Source organism: Muscardinus avellanarius (genome assembly GCF_963383645.1).
Source record: "Muscardinus avellanarius genome assembly, chromosome: 12".
Lineage (NCBI taxonomy): Eukaryota > Metazoa > Chordata > Mammalia > Rodentia > Gliridae > Muscardinus > Muscardinus avellanarius.
Window position 1 is genome coordinate 61,819,709 of NC_137798.1, and position 21,509 is coordinate 61,841,217.

General features: G+C 41.1%; 1 protein-coding gene across 1 annotated transcript in view; it reads left to right on the forward strand.

The window, feature by feature from the left end:
* Positions 1-18,992, forward strand: part of TMEM260 (transmembrane protein 260) — a gene marked incomplete at both ends in the record, with an annotated part of 72,981 nt that extends 53,989 nt beyond the window's left edge. Inside the window, 4 exons of the mRNA XM_080707411.1 lie at positions 6,036-6,212; positions 8,746-8,799; positions 12,292-12,382; positions 18,738-18,992. Coding sequence (XP_080563537.1) covers positions 6,036-6,212; positions 8,746-8,799; positions 12,292-12,382; positions 18,738-18,992 — 577 coding nt within the window. The remainder of the gene's footprint in view (positions 1-6,035; positions 6,213-8,745; positions 8,800-12,291; positions 12,383-18,737) is intronic.
* Positions 18,993-21,509: the final 2,517 nt, after the last annotated feature.

Genomic DNA, 21,509 nt, shown 5'->3' on the forward strand with positions numbered 1-21,509 from the left:
TTGACAATTTCCTTTGGTGAACAGAAGCTCTTCAGTTTCATGCAATACCACATATTGATCCACCTTTTAGTTTCTTGTGCCTTTGGGGTCTTGTTGAGAAAGTTTTTCTTCTGCCTATGTGTTGCAGTGTTGGACCTATGCTTTCTTCAAGGAGCCTCAAGGTCTCTGGTCTAATTTCCAAGTCTTTCATACATCTTGAATTGACCCTTGTGTAGGGTGAAAAAATGGGGTTTATTTCCATTTTTCTGCATATGGTTAACCAGTTTTGCCAACACCATTTGTTGAACAGGTATCTTTTTTCCAGTGTATGTTTTTGGCCCCTATAAGTGTGTGGATTTGTTTATGAGTCTTGTATTCTGCTTCATTGGTCTATGTATCTGTTTTTGTGCCAGGACCATGCTGTTTTCATTTACTAAGGCTTTGTAGTTTATTTTTTTGTGGTTGTTTTGTTTTGTTTTGTTTTTGTTTTTGTGGTACTGGGTGTGGAACCCAGGGGCTTTTCTATTCCAGTCTACACTCCCAGACCTATTTTATACTTTATTTGGAAACAGGGTCTCACTAAGTTGATGAGAGCCTCACTCAGTAGCTGAGGCTGGCTTCGAACTTGTGCAATCCTTCTGTCTCCGCCTCCCAAGTGCTGGGATTACAAGCATGCACCACCACACCCAGCTTGTAGTATAGTTTAAAGTCAGGTATTGTGATTCCTCCTACATGGTTTTTGTTGTTGAGAACAAGTTTGGCTACTCTGAGGTTTTTTGTTGTTTCAAATGAATTTAAGGATTGATTTTTCTGTGTCTGTGAGGAATGACCTTGATAATTTACCGACTACTATGTTGAATCTGTAGATCACTTTTGGAAGTATGGCCATTTTGATATTTATTCTATCTATCTATGAACATGGAAGATCTTTCCATCTTCTAAGGTCTTTGATTTCTTTTTTCAATGCTTTATAATTTTCTTTGTAGAGACCTTTTACGTCCTTGGTTAAATTTATTCCTGAATTTTTTAAGATTTATTTTGTATCCAGACACCATGCTGATTTTGTTGATAAGTCTATAAGCCTTTTGGTTGAGATTATTGAATCTTCTAAGTATAGTGTCATGTCATCTGCAAATAGTGAAAGTTTGAGTTCTTCTTTTCCTATTTGTACTCCTTTGATTTCCTTTTCTTTTCCTTTTGCTATGGCTAGAGTCTTAAGTACTATATTGAAAAGAAGTGGTGATAATAGATATCTTTGTCCTGTTCCTGTCTGTAGGGGAAATTTTTGCAGTTTTCCCATTTAATATGATGCTGGTTGTGGGCCTATTGTAGATTGCCTTTATAATGTTGAGGTATGTTCCTTCTATTCCAATTCTCTGCAGTGCTTTTAGCATAAATGGATGTTGGATTTTTTCAAATGCTTTTTCAGAGTCTATTGAAATGATCATGTGATTTTTGTCTTTGGTTCTGCTTATGTGATGAATTACATGGATTGATTTTCGTATGTTGAACCAGCCTTGCATCCCTGGGATGAACCCTACTTGGTCATGTTGTATGATTTTCTTGATGTAGTTTTAAATGCATGTTGCTAGTATTTTGCTTAGCAGTTTTTCATCCAAGTTCATCAATGATATAGGCCTGTAGTTTTTCTTCCTTTAGCTATCTTTATTTGGTTTCAGTATTAATGTGATATCAGCTTCATAGAATGTATTTGGAAGAGTCACGTTTCTTTTTTTTTTCTCTTCTATTCTTTTGTGTGTGTGTGTGTGTGTGTGTGTGTGTGTGTGTGTGTTACCAAGGATGGAACCCAAGGGCATTCTACCTTCGAACTACACCTCCAGTCCTATTTTTTTATTCTTTATTTTGAAACAGGGTCTCACTGAGTTGCAAAAGGCCTCACTAAGTAGTAGCTGAGGCTGTCTGCAAACTGCGATTCTCCTGTCTCAGCCTCCCAAATACTAGGATTACAAGTATGCACCACCATGCTGTTTCTTTCTATTATAGATTTCTGTAAATAGATTGAAGAGTATTGGGATTAGCACTTCTATAAAGGTTTTATAAAATTCACTTGAGAAACCATCAAGTCCTGGGCTTTTCTTTGATAGTAGGCTCTTTATTGCTATTTCAGTCTCTTTGATCGCTCAGTTCATTGGTTTAAATTTTCTAAATCTTCTTGACTCCGTTTAGGATGGCTGTATTTATCTAGAAAGTTGTCATTTTCTTCAAAATTTTCCACTTTGTTGGATTATAGTTTTTCAAAGTAGTTTCTGATAATTCTCTGGATTTCTACACTGTCAGTGGTAATATCTCCTTTTTTATCTCTTTATAATTTGGGTTGATTCTCTCTTCTTTTTGGTTAAATTGGCTAGTGGTCACCTTCATGTTTGTTTGTTTGTTTGTTTGTTTGTTTTTGGTGGTACTGGGGTTTGTTTGTTTGTTTTTGGTGGTTCTTGGAAGCGCTTCTACCTCCGGGCTACACTCCCAGACCTATTTTTTACTTTTTTATATTTAAAAACAGGGTCTCTTAAGCCAGCACGGCTGGCTTCGAACCTGCAAGATCCTCCTGTCTCCGCCTCCCAAGAGTGGGGATTACAAGCGTGCACCACCACGCCCGGCAGCACCTTCATGTTTTAAGGATATCTGTGAAGCCAGGTGTGGTGGCATACACTTGTAATCCCAGCATTTGGGAGGCTGAGACAGGAGAATGGCAGTTCACAACCAGCCTCAGCTACTTAGTGAGGCCCTTTGCAACTCAGTGAGACCCTGTTTCAAAAATAAAGAATAAAAAATAGGGCTGGGGTATAGCTTAGATGTAGAATGCCCCCGGTTTCAATCCCCAGTACTGAAGAAAGAAAAAAAAAAGGATATCTGTGGATATAGAATTTGGGGGTGATAATTATTTTTCCCAGCATGTTAATGTTATTTTTCATCCTTTTTCCCTGTGTGTTTTTTGGCAACACTAAGATTGAACTTAGGGGCATTCCACATCCAAGCTATACCTGCAGTCCTATTTTATTTTTATTTTGGAACAGGATCTTGCTAGGTTGATGAGAGTCTCACTACTTACTGGGGCTGTCCTTGAATCTGTGATCCTCCTGTCTCAGCCTCCCAAGTCCTGAGACTACAGGTATGCGCCACCACACCCAGCTTCACCTGTGTGTCTTCTGATGAAATATTCACATGCATTTGAATTATTGTTTCCCTTAGCTAAAAAATGTGTCTCGGCACTCCCACACGTTGGCTGTTTTCAAGACTTTTTGTCTTTAGTTTCCAGCAGTTTGATTATAATAGATTTGGATTTCTTTGAGTTTAACCTCTTTGAAGTTTGCAGAATATCTTAAGTCTGTAAAATTATGTCTTTCACAAAATGTGAGCTTTTCCAACATTATTCCTTTAAATATTTTTTTCAGTTCCACACTCTTCTTCTTCTTCTGAGATGGGCCACTCATTAGAGTCAATGCGTTATCCCACACGTGACTGAGATTCTACATTTTCAATTTTTTTGTTTAAATTATATACTTTTCTTTAGTCTATGTTCAAGTTCTTCGACATGCTTTTTCTTCAGATATATATTAAGCCCACACAGTTCGTTTTTAATTTTAGTCATTGTGCTTTTCAGGTCTGTAATTTTATTGGGTTGCTCTTTACATCTTCTGTTTCCTTGAGATTCTTGATCTTCCACAAATTTCAAGAGTATTTGCCCTTGCTTTTTGGTGCATAATTGTAACATGAGCTTAAAGTCTTTGTGTGGCAATTCTAGCAACTATTTCATCTTGGAATTGACATCTATTGTTTATCTTTTTTCCTTGTGAGTTGAAATTTTTCTGGCTCTTCATATGCCATGTAATTTGGATTGTATCTTGTACATTTTGAATATTTAGGCCTTGTTTAAGTCCCAAGAAGATGTCTGATTGTTTATTTGTTTGTTTGTTTGTTTGTTTAGAAGACCATTGGCCAGGCTCATCTTATCTCAGGCCAGAAGTTCTGGCTTGCTTTTTGTGAGCTGGGTTCTAATATCAGTTCTGTTTTCAAGACATTTGCAGGGATATGTGTGTGCTGCCAAGTGCTTAGTCTAAGGCTTGGGTGGTAGTCTACCCTGTTGTTAGTTTTGCAAACCCTATTTAGGATCAGTTCCATGTATACAAGGATGAACTCCTGGCCCAGAGAAAGCCTAGGAGTCCGTATACAAACTTACAGGATTGATTTCTTGATTTCTCCCTTTCTGTGGTCATCTCAGTATTTTCTAGCTTCCTAGGGCCTTTCTTTTTGGTCCTTTGGCCAGAAGGCTGGGTTTTAATTTCCATCTTCTGCCACACCCTTTTTGTGACTGTGTCTATACTTATGTTCAGAGAAAAAAGTAACGGGGATTTGTCCCACAGTCTTGGGACCATAGCTCCTCTGGTTAGAGAGAACCTCCCTCTGAGTTCTGGGTTCCTCTGCCATCCTGTGCTGCTAACTCCACTGACAACATGGTGTCACCTGAAGCCTGTGAAGGAGGGTCAGGAGGGGATGCAGATGATTTCCTCTACTGTCGCCAAACCTTACCAGACCATGTTCCTACTCCTTGGGCTAGAAAAAAAGAGTTTCTCTTAGAGTTATGCTCCTGCCCCTCATATATACTTCTGGGTTTCAGGCTTCCTTTGAGACAGGCCCAGCAGTATTGAAGGGGGTCAGATGATAAATTCACTGCTGATTTGTTAGAACCTTGAATTCTGGTCCTTTCTTCAATCTTTGTGCCATTTCCTTTTGGGGGAAATCACATCCAGGAGCCTCTGTTGAGTGCAGAGGGAGACATTTAGCTTACTCCATCTTTGCTCACACTATAACTCTGTTTTAAGACTGTACTTTATATAAGATACCTCATTTAAGCTTAAAGAGTTCTGAATTATCAGACATATTTTTACAGGTGAGGAGACTAGCCATGGGTAATTAAGTAATCTCCCCCAAATCCTCAAGGCAATAAACAACAGAAAAAAATCTAAAATCTAAGTAAGAAGGAAATGTAATTTTATCCAGAAAGTGTTTGTTGTATGTGAGGTATACGCCATGTTGCATGGGATTCAGAGTTAATTCAGGTATAGAGGGCTATATTCAGGATGCTTCGTGGCTACTCCCAGGGAGATGTACACGTGCAAATAATAAGTACAGAACCAGAATGACAAAAGAGTACCACAAAAAAAGTGCAAGAGGACTGTGAGGAGGGAAGGACAACTGCTAAGTGGGGACACAAAGGAAGATTTGTATTTCCACCTGTAAACTAAAAAGAAGTATTGCCGGGTGTGGTGGCGCACGCTTGTAATCCCTGCACTTGGGAGGCTGAGACAGGAGGATTGCACAGCTTCAAAGCCAGCATCAGTTACTTAGTGAGGCTCTCGGCAACTTAGTGAGACCCTGTTTCCAAATAAAACATAAAATAAGTCTGGGAGTAGAGCCTGGAGGTAGAAGGCCCCTGGGTTCCATCTTCAGTAACACACACACACACACACACACACACACACACACACACACAAAAAAAAAAAAAAGATATCAAAGAAAACATGTTCACCAATGAGACAATGCCACCTCAACTTTCCTGATAACTATGCTTGTCCCCAAGGGATTTCTTATAATGCTATAGATGGGAAGATGTTCTCATCTATATCTGTCTGGTCACCCATTCTAAAAGCAATATTTTTTTTTCTTCTTAGTAGTACTAAGGATTGAATACAGGGGCATTCTGCCTCTTAAGCTATATCCTCAGCCCTATCTTATTTTTTCTTTTGAAGCAGAGCCTCACTCCGTGGCTGAGGCTGGCTGAGAACCTGTGATCTTCCTGTCTCCGCCTCCCATGTACTGAAATTACAGTCATGCACCATTATGCCTGGCTCTAAAAGCAACATTTTTACACTACGATAAATTTCAAATAGTCTGAGAGAGATTTAGATAAGCCAGCATGTTCACAAATGGCTCATTGGCAACCAGGGTTGAAGAAATAAAAAATGACCTTTCATAAATTATATTTAACATTTAGAATTTTAGGTGAAAATACATATCGTATTTTTTTCTGTTTTCAATAGAAAAGAAACATTTGTTTGCATAGGAATTCACGAGGGTGACCCAACCTGGAAGAAGAACTATTCACTTTGGCCATGGGGATCTTGTGACAAATTGGTACCTTCAGAGATTGTGTTCAACCCTGAGGAATGGATTAATCTCACAAGAAATATCTATAACTGGACTGAAGAATATGGAAGGTATGAATAGCAGTTGTATTTTTAAGCAGAAGATAACAGTTTTGTGTGCCTTTTAAAAATGCTACATTTTAAGATGCCTTTTGATTTCTTTGTTTTGTTTTCTATTGTTATATTATCAGCTGCCCACAGAGTATCATAAAACATGAACAGAAAGAGAACTTGTCTCTTGTCTCTAGCAGAAACAGCAGGGAAAGGAGACAGAGTTGAGTGAGTATGACAGTAGTTAGACCTGTGGTATCACACCTATCTGTCTGCTTCCAGGCCTCCTGATGCTACATTGCCCAGCGCCCCATATCTCATTGCCCTAAAAACAAAAGAGTCTCATTAATTGCATTGGAGCTTTAAGAGGGACTGTACTGACCTTGATAGTCTGCATGAACTTGTGATACTTTCTTTCTTCAAGAATGCAGATATAGCTGGGTGTGGTGGCTTACACTTGTAATCCCAGCATTTGGGAGGCTGAGACAGAAGGATCCTGGTTAGTGAGGCCCTTTGCAACTCAGTGAGACCCTGTATCAAAATAAAGACTGAAAAATAGGGCTGAGGTGTAGCTCAAAGGTAGAATGCCCCCTGGGTTCTATCCCCAGAACCATAAAAAAAAATGCAAATATGGGCTGTACATGTAGCTCATCAGTAGAGTGCTTGCCTGGCATGTACAAGGCCTCTGGTTCAATCCCCACAACCAAAAAAAAAGAGGACTTTTTATTCCTAGTTGTCTGGCATCTATTTGGTCCTGTTGCTTGGGGTATGATTAGTCTTCCAAGCATTTCTACATAGACTTCAGTCTCTCCCATATGGAAAGTGATTCATTGTCTAGAATTTGACTCTATTACCCATTTCTAAGTGAGATTAGTTAAGCACAGAAAGAGAAGGGACATATGTTTTCTCTAATATGTTCAAGCTAGGGAGTAGTGGTAATACCAGAGGGACTCCAGATGATGGAGGGGAAATCTCAGCAAAGCTTGAACGGAAGGATAGGAGAGGAAGAAAGCTGAGGTTGTTCAATGGAGGAGCTACATACGAATATATGTAACAGCATAAATACAACATGACTAACCTGGACACTCTCTATTGGGAGGGGAGAAGGGAAATGGAGGGGGAAGGGCATGAAGCACAATGTAAATGTATACCACTCTCAATATGTGCCACTTATAAAAAAATAAAAATTAAATTTAAAAAATAAAATAAAATGGAAAACTTTTTAAAATAAATAAAGTTTTAAGTTATTTAAACATTATATATCTGGGCATGGCAGCACATACCTCTAATACCAGTAGTTGGGGGGCTGAGACAGGAAGATAGAAGGTTTTTAGATGGGCAATTTAGCAAGACCCTGTCAAATTTTTAAAGAGATCTGGAGATGTAGCTTAGTGGCAGACTACCCCTGGGTTCAATCCCTAGTACCACAGATAGATAGATAGATAGATAGATAGATAGATAGATAGATAGATAGATAGATATAGAATATAACCCATTGCTTTTCACTCAAAAACAAGAAGCAAATTCATATCAACAGATACTGTAAAGGTCTGTGAGTCAGCACGAGCAAACAGATCATGCTGCTGAGTAACAGCCAGATCAGGATGACTAGTCCTAAGTCAACTCTCTGCACCTTTATAAGAGTCAGGAAATAGCATACAGACCCTTCAGAGAGTTGCTGGAGAGCTGCCTACACAGCATCAGATTATCTTCATTCTATCAGAAGATACACAATAAGAAAAGCCTTAATTAAGAAAAATCAGCACAGGGTTTTGAGCAGAGTTCTCTGAGCGGCAGGGCTGGGAGCCCCGTCTGGACGTGTGTCCCTTGCCTCACAGCTCTCGGGCTCTTTGCTGTGTCCAGGCGTGGCCTGTGCCTCACCTCTGCTCTGCTGCTGTCCACCTGCTCCCAGAAGCCCCTGGCCCGATTTCTCAGGCCTCCTCCCACTAGGCCTTGGGGCTCACTATGTAGATTAAGAATACACCAAAGCCTGGCGTGGTGGGTAGTGGTGGCGCACGCTTGTAATCCCAGCATTCGGGAGGCTGAGATCACAGTTCCGGGACAGCCTCAGCTATTTAGTGAGGCCCTCTGCAACTTAGTGAGACCATGTTTCAAAATAAAGAATAAAGCCGGGCATGGTGGCGCACGCCTGTAATCCCCGCGCTTGGGAGGCTGAGACAGGAGGATCGCACAGGTTCCAAGCCAGCCTCAGCTACTTAGTGAGGCTCTCAGCAACTTAGTGAGACCCTGTTTCCAAATAAAATATAAAATAGGTCTGGGAGTATAGCCTGGAGGTAGAAAGCCCCTGGGTTCTATCCCTAGTACCACCACCAAAAAAATAAAAAATAAAAATAATAAAATAAAACCACCAAAACCCATACTTTCTTATGATTGAACTTTATTAGGAGGATAAATTTATTAGTTTAGTCGCTATCAGTACTTCAATATCCAGCCTATTTCAATATTTCAATGGTCTTAGAAGATATAAAACAGGCATTACATGTCTGGAGCATGAATGTAGCTGACAGAAAGATCTTTCTCCTTTGAACTACAGGTTTGATCCATCTTCGTGGGAATCTGTGGCCAATGAAGAGATGTGGCAAGCAAGGTGACTAATTGCACTTTTTTGTTTGTTTATAATCTAATTTTAATATGACAGAGAAGTAGCCTATGGCGCTTTTCATTCTGGGAGAAGGGGTGAATGGTAATAAACATAACATTTATGGGCTATTGTTTTGTTTAAGGCATTGTAATAATCTCATTTCATCTTCCTAATAACCTATAAAAAGTTATTATCCCCACTTTATTTCTTTTTTCCTGGTACTGGGAACCCAAGGGCCTTCTACTTCTGAACGACATCCCCAGCCCTATTTTATTTCTTATTCTAAAACAGGAAAGTTGCTGAGGGTCTCAGTAAGTTGCTATGGCTGGCCTCAAATCCGTGATCCTCCTGTCTCAACCTCCTGAGTACTGGGATTATAGGTGTGTACCACTACACCTGGCTATTCCCATTTTATAAAAGAGTGACCTGGAGGTAGAGTACATGTCCAAGGCACTTAGCTATTAGTGATTGAGTCCAAACCTTGTATCTGTCTAATTCAGGAACTGTGTGTGTGTGTGTGTGTGTGTGTGTGTGTGTGTGTGTGTGTGTGTGTGAACTAGAGATTTTATCCAGAGGCATTCTACCTCTGAGATACATCCCCAACCTTATTATGTTTTTATTACTTTGATACAGGGTCTCCTTAGGTTACTGAGGGACCTTGCTAAGTTGCTGAGGCTGCCCTTGAGCCTTCCATCCTTGGTCTAAGCCTCCCAAGTACTAGGATTACAGGTGTGCACCACCACTCCCAGCCCTGGAACACTCTTAACTCCCGCGCTTTCCTGTTTCAACTAAGCCAAAGTGAGTGAGACTGATTAAGTAGAGTTGATCTTTACAGCCCTGCCTTCATTTGTAATGTACCAGTTAATTACCATGGACTCATTAATACTTATTAGAGGCCACGCATTCTACCAGGCATCAAAGCTACCCATGTGAATACAACATAGTCCTACCCTCAGGAGCACATAGTCCAATGGAGCAGATTGGCATTTTAGAGTAGCTTTAACTGTTAATGTAATGGATGCTGTGCTTTCCTGTTGCTCACAGAGAGGGTCACACTGTCCTGTATACACCTCATAGTGACACTTCTGCTTTTCTTGGTCCCTGGAATACAGAAAGAGCTACTTTGCACACACAGTGCTTCCTTCTGCAAAAGTATATTGATAACTGGTTTTTGTCAGGGATTATGTAAAGGGTTTCCATACATTTAAACAGGTTTATAAAGAATTGTCATGTGGGCATGGTGGCACATTTTCTGTGATCCCAGTACTGGGAGGCTAAAACAGGAGGATCACAGGTTCAAGGTTAGCCTTAGTCTCAGCAACTTATCAAGACCCTTTTTCAAAATAAAAAATAAAAAAGGACTGAGGCCATCCCTCTGACTGGGTTCAATTTCCAGTACCATCAAAAAATTGTCAAAAAGATGAGCATGGTAATAATCCCAGCTACTTGTGAGGCTGAGGCAGGAGAATTGTAAGTTTGAGGCCAGCCTGGGCAATTTAACAAAACCTTGTCTCAAAAATAAAAAGGGAGCCGGGCGTGGTGGCACAAGTTTGTAATCCCAGAATTCGGGAGGCAGAGACTAGAGGATTGCTGTTTGCCGACAGCCTCAGCTACTTAGTGAGGCCCCTTGCAACTTAGTGAGACCCTGTTTCAAAAACAAAGAATAAAAAATTAGGGTTGGGGGTGCCACTCAGAGGTAGAATGCCCCTGGGTTACATCCCCAGTACCACAAAAAAATAAAAAATAGAAATAAAAGGGTCAGAGATGTTACTCAGTGATAGAGGGCTCTTGGGTTTAATCCTCAGTACTAAAAAAAAATTACAAGCCAGATGTGGTGGTGCATGCTTGTAATCCCAGTACTTGGGAGGCCGAGACCTCACAGGTTCAAAGCCAGCCTCAGTTTTGCTTAGTGAGGCTCTCAGCAACTTTGTGAGACCCTGTTTCCAAATAAAATATAAAATAGGTCTGGGAGTGTAGCCCACAGGTAGAAAGCCCCTGAGTTCCAGCCCCAGTACCACAAAAAAAATTATATATAATTATATACATATCTCCCTAGGTTCCATCTCTAGAAATACATATATATATATATATATATATATATATATATATATATATATCACATTTAATATGACAGAGCTATAGTCAAGCAATATATCTCCAAAATAATTATTATTAAAAAATATTTATAGTTTATGATATTATTTTTTGGTGGTACTGGGGTTCCTGGAAGCCCTTCTACCTCTGGGCTACACTCCCAGACCTATTTTTTTATATTTTTTTTATTTGGAAGCAGGGTCTCTTATTATTTATTTGGAAACAGCATGCGCCACCATGCCCAGCGGAATTTTTTTTTTTAAGTCAGAAAGTGGGTGTATTCATTCGAGTCACCCCTCCATGCCAGTCTGGCATGGGGCTGTACCCATCTTCTGTATTTCTATCTTTTTAATAAACTTCTTTAAATATTCAAAAAAAAAAGTGAGAAAGTAGCATATTTCAAATTATCAGCCTAGTTACAGGGACAATACTTGTTTTAAAGACCTGAGCAAAGACATGCTGTGTGTGTACGCACATCTCCACTGTGATAGGGTGCAGGAAAGCTGAGGAGGAATCACGTAGAAGAAGAAAGCAGGTCATTATTCAGACAGATATCAATTTAATTGATGTGCTGAAACAATTTGGGTGAGTTCATGTGGTCAGAGAGTCCAGCCATCTTTGAAGAACTGGTCCCACCTGGCGTGAGCTGCTGTGGTGGGCACTTCTGGTGTGCGCCTAAAAGCCTGCAAGCCTCTGCCTTCCCAGCTGCTCTAGCTCAAAAATACAGTTCCTCTGGAGGAGGCTAGTGTATCACAGCAATGAGGAACATGGACTTTTTTCTAAAAGATTTGGTAAAGCTGGACATGGTGGCCCACGCTTGTAATCCCAGCGCTTGGGAGGCTGAGACAGGAGGATGGCACAGGTTCAAAGCCATCGTCAGCTACTTAGTGAGGCTCTCAGCAACTTAGTGAGACCCTTTTCCAAATAAAGTAAAAAAAAAAAAAAATAGGTCTGGAAGTATAGCCCAGAGGTTGAAAAGCCCCTGGGTTCCACCCTCAAGACTACCAAAAAATAAAAAAAATAAAAGATTTGGTAATAAATGGAAATGCAGTGTCTTAGGGAAGAGACTGTTCAGAGGGAACATCCATGAATATGAAAAACTGAAAAGTAATACAGTTTTGTACATTCCATCAGTGGAGAGCCTGGAAGTTTCAGCTCTGAATGTGAAATCGGTGGGGTGGTGTGTATGTGTGTTTACTGGGATGGAACATAGTGGCACTGAGCTATGCCCCCAGCCCTCTTAATTGTTTATTTTGAGACAGTGTCTCTCTAAATTTCCCAGGCTGGCCTTGAACTTGTAATCCTCCTGTCTCAGCTTCCTAAGTATTGAGATTCTAGGCATGCACCATCATGCCCGGCTTTGGTGGTAAGATTTTAATGAAGGTTCCCCTTTCCCACCCACAGGATGAAGACTCCATTCTTCATCTTTAGCCTGGCAGAGACTGCAGGTACACCTTCGAAGGTGAAAGCTCAGCTCTACAGGCATGCATATAAGGTACGTGATGATTTTCTATGGAGAGACGTGGTGGGAAGGCGGCAGTGTTTGGAATGGAGAGAGGAGAGGATGTGCCACAGCGCTTTTACTCTTTTGCTTTCAGCTTTAGTTTGAATATTGTAAAGCAGCATATGTGGAAAAAATGTAACTCAATCATATCACAAACAGTATCTAAAATAAATGGCCCCTCCCCAAGATGTCTGTGACTGTGCTACCTTGCACAGCAAAGAGGACCTCGTGGGTGTGACTGAGTTACGGGTCTTAAGATGAAAGATTCTCCTGTATCACCCAGGTGGGCTAGGTCAGCTAGGGTGCTATGGAAGGAGGCACCGAGTCGGAATCAGGAGGTGTGATGCAGAGGCAGTCAGAGCAGGTGACACCTGCAGATGCCGCACCCCCAGCCCGGGGCGGAGAAAGGGGCTGTGGGTTAGGGTGGTCTCTGTGTGTTGAAAAGGCAAGAAATAGATTCTCTAGAGTCTCCAGAAGGAACACAGCCTTGCTGATTCCACAGCTTCTTACCACTGGAACTACAAGATAGAATACATGTTGTTTTAAGCCACTTTGTGGGAATTTGTTACAGCTACAGACTTTATGAAAAACAAGTTCTGGCAGGTTCCCCTCTATGCAAAAGTCTTGACCCTGGCTACGCCTGGAATGATAGGGCCAGTGGTCAATAATTATGTGAAAATATGTTCAACATTGTTAGCCATCAGGAAAATGGAAAATAGGACTATGTTTAGATTTCATCTCACCTATGCTTGGGCATCACCTATATCTCTGCCCCAATGACAGTCATCAAGAATTAAAAAAAAACAAACAAACCAGGCAGCAAGGTATACACCTGTAATCCCAGTACTTGGGAGGCTAAGACAGGAGGACCACAGGTTAGAGGACTGCCTCAGCAACGTAGCAAGACTCTCAGCAACCTAGCAAGACACTGTTTCAAAACAAAGCATAAAAAGGGCTGGGGGTGTGACTCAAAGCTAGAATGTCCCTGGGTTCAATCCTCAGTACCTGCACCCACACACACATACACAGGATACAAAACAAACAAACAAACAAACAATAAATGCTGTGAGGATGCAAGAGAAAAGGAATCCTTATATACTGTCAGTGAGAATATAAATTAGTACAACTATTATGAAAATCAGTATGGAAGTTCCTAAAAAAACTAAAAGTAAAACTACTGTGTGATTCAGCTATACCACTCCTGGGTATAAACCTGAAGGAATTAAAGTCAGCTTATAATAGAGATACCTGCATACCCATGTTTATCTCAGCATACTTTATCTCAGCCTGAGTGCCCATTAACTGATGAATGGAGAAAGAAAATGTGGTATAAGCCAAGCGTGGTGGCGCACACTTGTAATCCCAGTACTTGGGAGGCTGAGCCAGTCTCAGCTACTTAGTGAGACCCTGTTTCAAAATCAAGAATAAAAATTAGGACTGGAGGTGTAGCTCAGAGGTAGAGCGACCCTGGGTTCCATCCTCTGTATGAAAGAAAGAAAGAAAGAAAGAAAGAAAGAAAGAAAGAAAGAAAGAAAGAAAGAAAGAGTGGTATACATATACAATGGAGTATTATTCAGCTGTAAAGAAGAATGAAAGTGTGTCCTTTGCAGGGGAAATGGATGAAACTGTAGATCACTGTATTAAGCAAAATGGGCCAGACACAAAAAGACAAGTACCACATATTTTTCCTCATGTGTGGAATCTAGAGAAAAAATAAAAGATAACATGAAAGTAGAAAGAAGACTATTAGGAAAGAGAAAGGGAAGAGGGGGAAGGTGAGAGAAATGATCAACCGTGTTATAGGCATGTACAAATATGCCACAACAAAATAATATACATTCAGTATAATCAATGTGAACTAATAAATGGCAGGACTATGACTGGTTGGGATTCCACGAGTAAAAATAAAAGGTCACAGGGAGAAGATGTCTGGTGACTGAGCTCAAGGAGCCGAATGAACCTTCTAAATGTACAAGGTGGTCCTCTCCACCCAGACAAGAGGCCTGCTGTGGCCCTGCTTTGACAAGTCTCTGCTTTTCTGTGATTTATGGCACTGGGCTCCTCCAGCACGTGTAGATTTAGTCTTGGAGCCTGCTGTATAGAGAACAAATGCCCTGGCCAGGGTGCAGGATCACAGAGCCGGGAGCTGTGTGCTTGAGCAGCCGAGGTATCCCTGCTCCTTCAGACTGGGGGGATCCACTCAGCCGTGACGTTGGCTTGGCACTGGGTCTGAGGAACATGGCATCCAATCAGCATGACTATTTTATTCCTACATGTAGGTCACTGGCTTGTTTATTCTTTTATACCTCACGCAGAGAGCATTTATGGAGCACCCATTCTGTACCACATACTGTGCTGGAGACAATCAGCCTTATTGCTGCTCCCAAAAAAGGCAGCAGGCTAGGGAGGAAGAAGATCAGGTCCTTGGTCACGGTTCCGTCTTGTCAGTGCCGAGCAGCAGGCAGAGATGCCCTGGGAACAGGGCTGGGTATTGGAGGCGAATCTGGGAGCTTCCAGAGGAGACATCACTGGGTATCTTTAAAAGATCAGGAGGAATGGGGTGTGGTGGTCCATGCCTGGAATCCCAGTACTTGGGAGGCTGAGAAAGGAGGAGGCCAGCCTCGGCAGCCTTGCAAGATCTTCAGCAACTGAGTGAAATCCTATCTCAGAATTAAAAATGAAAAGGACTGGGGGTGTAGCTTTGAGGGAATGGCCTGACTTTAATCCCTAATACAAAAAAAAAAAAAAAAAAAGAGACCAGACCAGGAGAAGCTCCAGACAGATGGTGGGGCAAGGATGCAAGAGACGAGGGGAGGGCAGCCCATTAGCAGGAAGCCTCAGGAGCAAAGGCAGGGCCCTCGGGCACCCCACTCAACAGCAAGGAAGCCGATTATAGGAGGCGGCTCACCGGAGGGCTGTCTGGCAGTCAGGAGGGCCAGATTCTAGGCTCACTCTGCACTAATTACCAACTGTGAGTCAATTCACCTTTCTAGGCCTTGATTTAAAAAAAAAAAAAAAGTGGGCTTTAACCTTTTTCTTTTTCTTTTTTAAATTTTTCCTTTCTTTAGAGTACTGGAGATCAAACCCAAGACCTTGTACATGCTAGGCAACTATATCAGCCCTTTAAGGCTTTAAAATTCAAAAGATTAACTCTTATATTCTGGTCATATCATTTCCTATTTATAATATCCCTGTAGTACTACAAAAAATAAGTAATATTTATTTGGGAGAAATCTGAGATTTATTAATATTTTATATTCTGAGCTGGACTTAGTGGTGTACACCTGTAACACCAGCACTTGGGAAGCTGAGACAGGATGATTACGGGTTTGAAGCCAGCCTCAGCAACTTAGCAAGACTGTTTCAAAATGAAAAAAGGGATGGAGGTATAGCTTGAACATGGAATGCCCCTGGGCTCAATCCCCAGTATATTTAAAAAAAAAATTTTAGCTGAGCGTGATGGTACACGCTTGTAATCCCAGTATTTGGGAGGCTGAGATGGGAGGATCGCAGGTTCAAGGCTAGCCTCAACAACTTATGAGGCCCTCTGCAACTTATTGAGACCCTGTTTCAAAATAAAGAATAAAATAGGGCTGGGGTATAGCTCAGAGGTAGAATGTCCCTGAGTTCAATTCCCAGTACCACAAGAAAAATAAAATAAAATTCACATTCTCATCAGCAGTCTCTTCCATGGAGGCCATTGGACCAATGTTGAAGCCCGCTGTGGGTTCATTGTCCCCTTGGACAGCAAGCTTTATAATTTTCTGTGAACACAGACTGTGGCTATCTCCTCTGTCTCTGAATGTATGGTAGTGATAACAAGACATTTGAGGCCAGCTACTCAGTGGGTCAGCATAAATCCATCCTAGTACTGGTTTTGCATGAATATGCTTGTTAAATGTAAAGTATATTTTTGTTATCTTTTACATTATCCCACTCAGTAGCTTCTAAAAACATTAGGTTCAGGTGCCCTATATTTGGGGGTAGCAGAGGTGCCAGGAGTAGCTGGCTCTTTAGGAGTAGACTGGATAAGCTGAAGATGCCCCCAGGTAACGGCATCCAGTCCACCTGGAGTAACGTCATGGTAACCCACACAGAAGAAAATATAATTCCACAGAATGAGAAGTGCCTGGCGGCTTCAGAGTCGGGACATCTGGTGTTACAGGTCATCTAATCTGGGTGTGGCAGCATACTCCTGGAATCCAGTTCTTGGAAGGCTGAGACAGGATTATCACAGGTTGGAAGCCAGCCTCAGCAATTTAGACTCTCAGCAACCTAGCAAGACCCTGTTTCCAAAACAAAAAATAAAAAGGGCTGGGGTGTATCTGAATTCGATCCCCAGTGCCACATACACACACAAAAAGTAATCGGTGATGCCAGGCATGGTGTTGCACGCTAGTCATCCCAGCATTTGGGAGGCTGAGACAGGAGGATCACGGTTCAAGGACAGCCTCAGCCACTTAGTGAGGCTCTTTGTAACTCAGTGAGACCCTGTTTCAAAATAAAGAATAAAAATATAGGGCTGGGGGTGTAGCTCAAAGGTAGCATGCCCCTGGGTTCCATCCCCAGTACCGCCGAAAAACAACAACAAAAAAGTCATTGAAATAAGTACATGACAACGTGATGTGCGCATGGTGAATGTATCACTTTGAATCTCACTATGATGTATGGCTACAAGGCACCAATAAAAGTATGTAAAAGAATAAACCATTAAATTTGAAAATAACACAGTTACAGAGTGACCATCAATCCCAGAGTGTTCTAGAGAAGAAGTTATGAGGAAAGGGTAGAGAAACACTGATCATTTTACCAAGAGGCTAAAAAGGTCGGAGGCTGGTTAACAGCTTGGATGTACATGGAGGTGCATGGTGCTCTTTCCTATTTTATCCTGTGGTTGTTGTGATGGTGGAGGTGCTGCTGCTGCTGCCGCCGCTGCTGCTGGAGGCGGAGCCCAGGGACTCAAGCATGCTAGGCAACTGCCCAGCTACACCTCCAGGTCCTCTTTTATGTTTTATAAGATGAAGGGAACAGCCAGGCATGGTGGCACATGCTTGCAATCCCAGTAAGGCTGAGATAGGAGGAATGCACGTTTGAGGACAGCTTCAGCAAATAGTGAGACTCATCAACCTAGTGAGACCCTGTTTTTAAAAACCAAAACCAAAACAAAAACAATTGGACTGGGGGTGTACCTCAGAGGTAGAATGCTCCTGGGTTTAATCCCCAGTGCCACAAAAAATAAAGATGAAGGGAACTAAGGCAAAACTTGCCTGAAAAGGCATCTTTAGAACCAAAGGTTATTAAATATCAAAATGACATATCAAACATGATTGTGGAATTTTTGACAATGATGCTATTGTAAAATAACTCTGCATTTGTCTGCTCTGGAACGGGAGTCAGGGGAATAGATAATATAATTGGTCCCTTTCAAATAGATAATGCCATGAATACAATTCTAATTCAAAAACCACTTGGCCCATAGAAAGCATCGTGGCTCTTCTGTGCTCAGAGTCTGCTGGAAAACACTGGGAGTCCAGCTCTCACAGGACAGTTCCCATGAAGGCTGTGAAATTCCCAAAGAAGCAAGCAGAACACTCCAGTCAGAAGATTTGTATATTCTGGTTTTTGTTTCTTTGTTAAATTTTTGTGTTTCCACCAGAAGATTCAATATTAAAAAAAATCTAGCTATCCAAGTATACTGTCTCTGATGTTGGAAAATCAAAATTTATTTAGGCAAGGTTTTAAAGATGGAAAATAAGTTATAGGATACTATAATGATTTAGTCACCTCACTTTAAATTCTGTTCTGTCAGCTACATGATGAGGCCATTGTTTGGACTGTTTTATAATAGCTATTATTAATGTCTTTAATGCAAAGAAGAATTCATGTAAATAATATGGGACAAAATTTAAATTTCTCCAACTTCTTTTTCCATGCAGTCTTCCAGAGAAAACTGGTTTTTCCTCCAGCAGCTAAATTTAGAGTTTCAACCTCTCTGCCTATCGAGTAAATAGCTTTCCACGAATTAGAACTAAATCCCTTTCCCAGAACATTTTTCTGGAGGAAGAGCATTTTGTCCTGACACAGTGTGTCTCAGGTTCCTCCTGCAACATCCCCAAACCCCAGAAGCGGTTTTAGATGAAGCACATTTGCCTCCTGCTACTGTAATAATTACAGTAACATCCTTGCATTTTCTGCATGGCGTAGCAACGATAGATTTTTGCTATAGGCTGCCTGGATTTTTTTCCCTTATTAATTTCTCTGTAGGTTTTTTGTTGTTGTTGTTGTTTAAAAAAAAAAAAGCATTCAAGGGATAACAGTGGAATACCAACATTTTTTTGTCTTCCAGCTTTATAAGGATATTGTCTATTTACAAAAAGAGCACCCAGTGAACTGGCACAAGAACTACGCCATCGCCTGTGAGCGGATGCTCCGTCTTCAGGAGAGAGATGCAGACCCCGAAGTCCTGTTGTCTGAAACCATCAAACATTTCCGTCTCTACACTCAGAAAGCACAGAATGATCCACAGCTAGCTGATATTTTAGTTGCTCTCAAGCACCTAAGAAAAGAACTGCAAAGCCTGAGAAATATGAAAACCGTCTGAGACAGCAAAGTGTGAAAAACCTGCTCATCATTCAGCTTCTACAATCCTGAAGTCCAGAAGGGTTTCCTCCAGGAAAAGAAACTGCGTATGAAATTGAAAACTAAGTCGTCTACCAGATATAAGTGACCTGGTCCAGCAGTACTGCTTGGGTGTTTAGTGACTGAGATTTACTGATGATGCAAGGTTCTGTGGATGCTGTGTTGCCAGATTAGCATTTCCATGAGAAGCTTTTGAAAAATCTTCCTGCTTCAACCATCTTTCTCACCCAGTAAACCAAATGTACTTGATTAGATTCTAGAAAAGAACAAACTATTTTCTTAGACCTAAAATAGCAACCATGAATCTTTGAAGGACCATGCTAATTAGAATCAGTTGTAAAGATTAAATTCCTCAAATTTTCATACCAAAGACATTTTCTGTTTCCTGAAAATGAAATTGTTTTTAAAAAGAGTGAATTTCTTTTGTTTTTTCTTCAGTAACTGTGGTTGTTATATACTTTCACACTTCAAGATAAACACCAAATAGGCACTAGTTTGGAAAAAAGCTTGAGTTTTATTGTGTCAGGTAGTTCTCCAAAATCATTAGAGAGAGAGAGAGAGAGAGAGAGAGAGAGAGAGAGAGAGAGAGAGGATGTTAATTTGATGTTTGTATATTTCAATGGCAGAAACTAGCAGATAAAAAGGATTTTATATTTACTTAATTGTGTATTTATGTTTTACTTCTATTCGGACTCCCAGATCTAGGCCCAATAATTAGCAGGTTCCTGCTGCCAAATGCAAAAAAAAAAAAGGTGGGGGCTGAGGGAGACAGAGTTGTTCAATAAATTCATTTTTGTTACAAGCATCTTTTATACATATTATTAAGAGAACATAGTAAGAAATGCAAATAATAGTTCTTTATTTTATTATGACAGTTAATTAATAGCAACCTGTTTTAATGAATAAAGTCACTCAGAGTCCTTCAGCACTTCCTAAGTAGAGGCCAGAATCTGTAGGGATTCTTTCCCCCCCAATTGTATGGCTCCTAGACTCCGAGCACTATATAGGCCCCTGTATAGAAATGCTCACTAATGAAGAGGGAGGGCTAGGAGCTTGTCTGCATTCAAAGATCACTGGTGAGTCATTCAGCAAGAAAAGGCCCCTTACCAGGAATAGTCACAGTTCCGTGGCATTGTACTAGCAAAAGGGTCTGATCAAAGGCCTCCCGTGGAGCTTGCATGGTTCCCTTTCATACTACGACCATAATTAAAACCACTAATTCTCTTTTAAAATGCTGCAGGATGCCATGTAGGCATCTGTCTGGAGTGTCCTTTGTGATGTCATAAGCTGTTAAGGACCAGTGCCGAGGGCTTTTGAGCGAAATGCCAGTCATGAAGGTGCTTCAAGACAAGGGTGCCTCTAAAAGCTTGACAGGGCCTTGACTGCACAATTCGAGCTGAATTTGCCCCTTGTCAGCTGCCAGTAAATAAATCTCAAAGGGGGGAAAGCTGAAGTTTCATTACCTGATCCGTGGGGCTTTGTTGGTTTTGGCATCACACAGGGGAAGCTCTTGCCCCGCCATTCTCTGGATTTGAAGATGTCCATTGGAGCCTGCAGTGCCTGGACAGGGTTCAGAGCGGAACCTTTTGAAGAGTGTCAATAGTTGTAACAGTTCAGCTGTTAGGAAGACAAATAAATGGAGGAGCTCATTAATCCGCTTTTGGCTCCCAGTGCCTTTTGCCCTTTTATCACAGCCTTATTAGGCTCCTACTCATCTTGAACCAGAAAAAAATGAATTGAAGTTGTTGAGTACTAATTGGCAAAGACTTTTAATCATGGGCCAAGAACTTTCACTGACTTGAAAGTAACTTCTCCACAGGGAAGAAGTGAAAACCTAGTTCACCTTAAAACAAAAACCTGTTGGAGTCCAGTGTGGTGTAAAAATTTAAGGAAGTGTTGATAAATTGTCTAAATTTATCCATTTGAAAGAAACCGTGCAACATTATGATTTCACTTTCCTGGGGGGGGGGAAAAGGTACCATAAAATGCAAACGTTCCTTAGAATGATTATCTTTATTGGTTCCGAAAAGAGAGTGTGTGCCTGCGTGAGGTGACCGCGCTAGTGCCTGAACATGTGTGTATTTGTGTGTGAATGCTCATCTGAGCATCTACCTATGCATGTGACATCTGAAGAATCTTACTAAAAGTAGTATGTTCTAGTAATAGCCTTAAGATTGAGAATATCTACTTTTCGTTTATTTATTTACTGGTACTTGGGATTGAACCCAGGGGCATTCTGTCTCTGACCTCCTCCCACCCACCCCTGTTTACATTGTTTTTAAATTTGGAAATAGATTCTCATTAAGTCACTGAGATCAGCTTTAAGCCTGCAGTCCTCCTGTCTCAACCTCTGAGATACTGGGATGACAGGTATGTGCCACCATACCTAGCTGAGAATATCTACTATTTAAATTTGTGTCTACACTGTGGAGCCACATCTATCTGTGAACATGCTTTGTGTATGGATGCATCAGAGTGT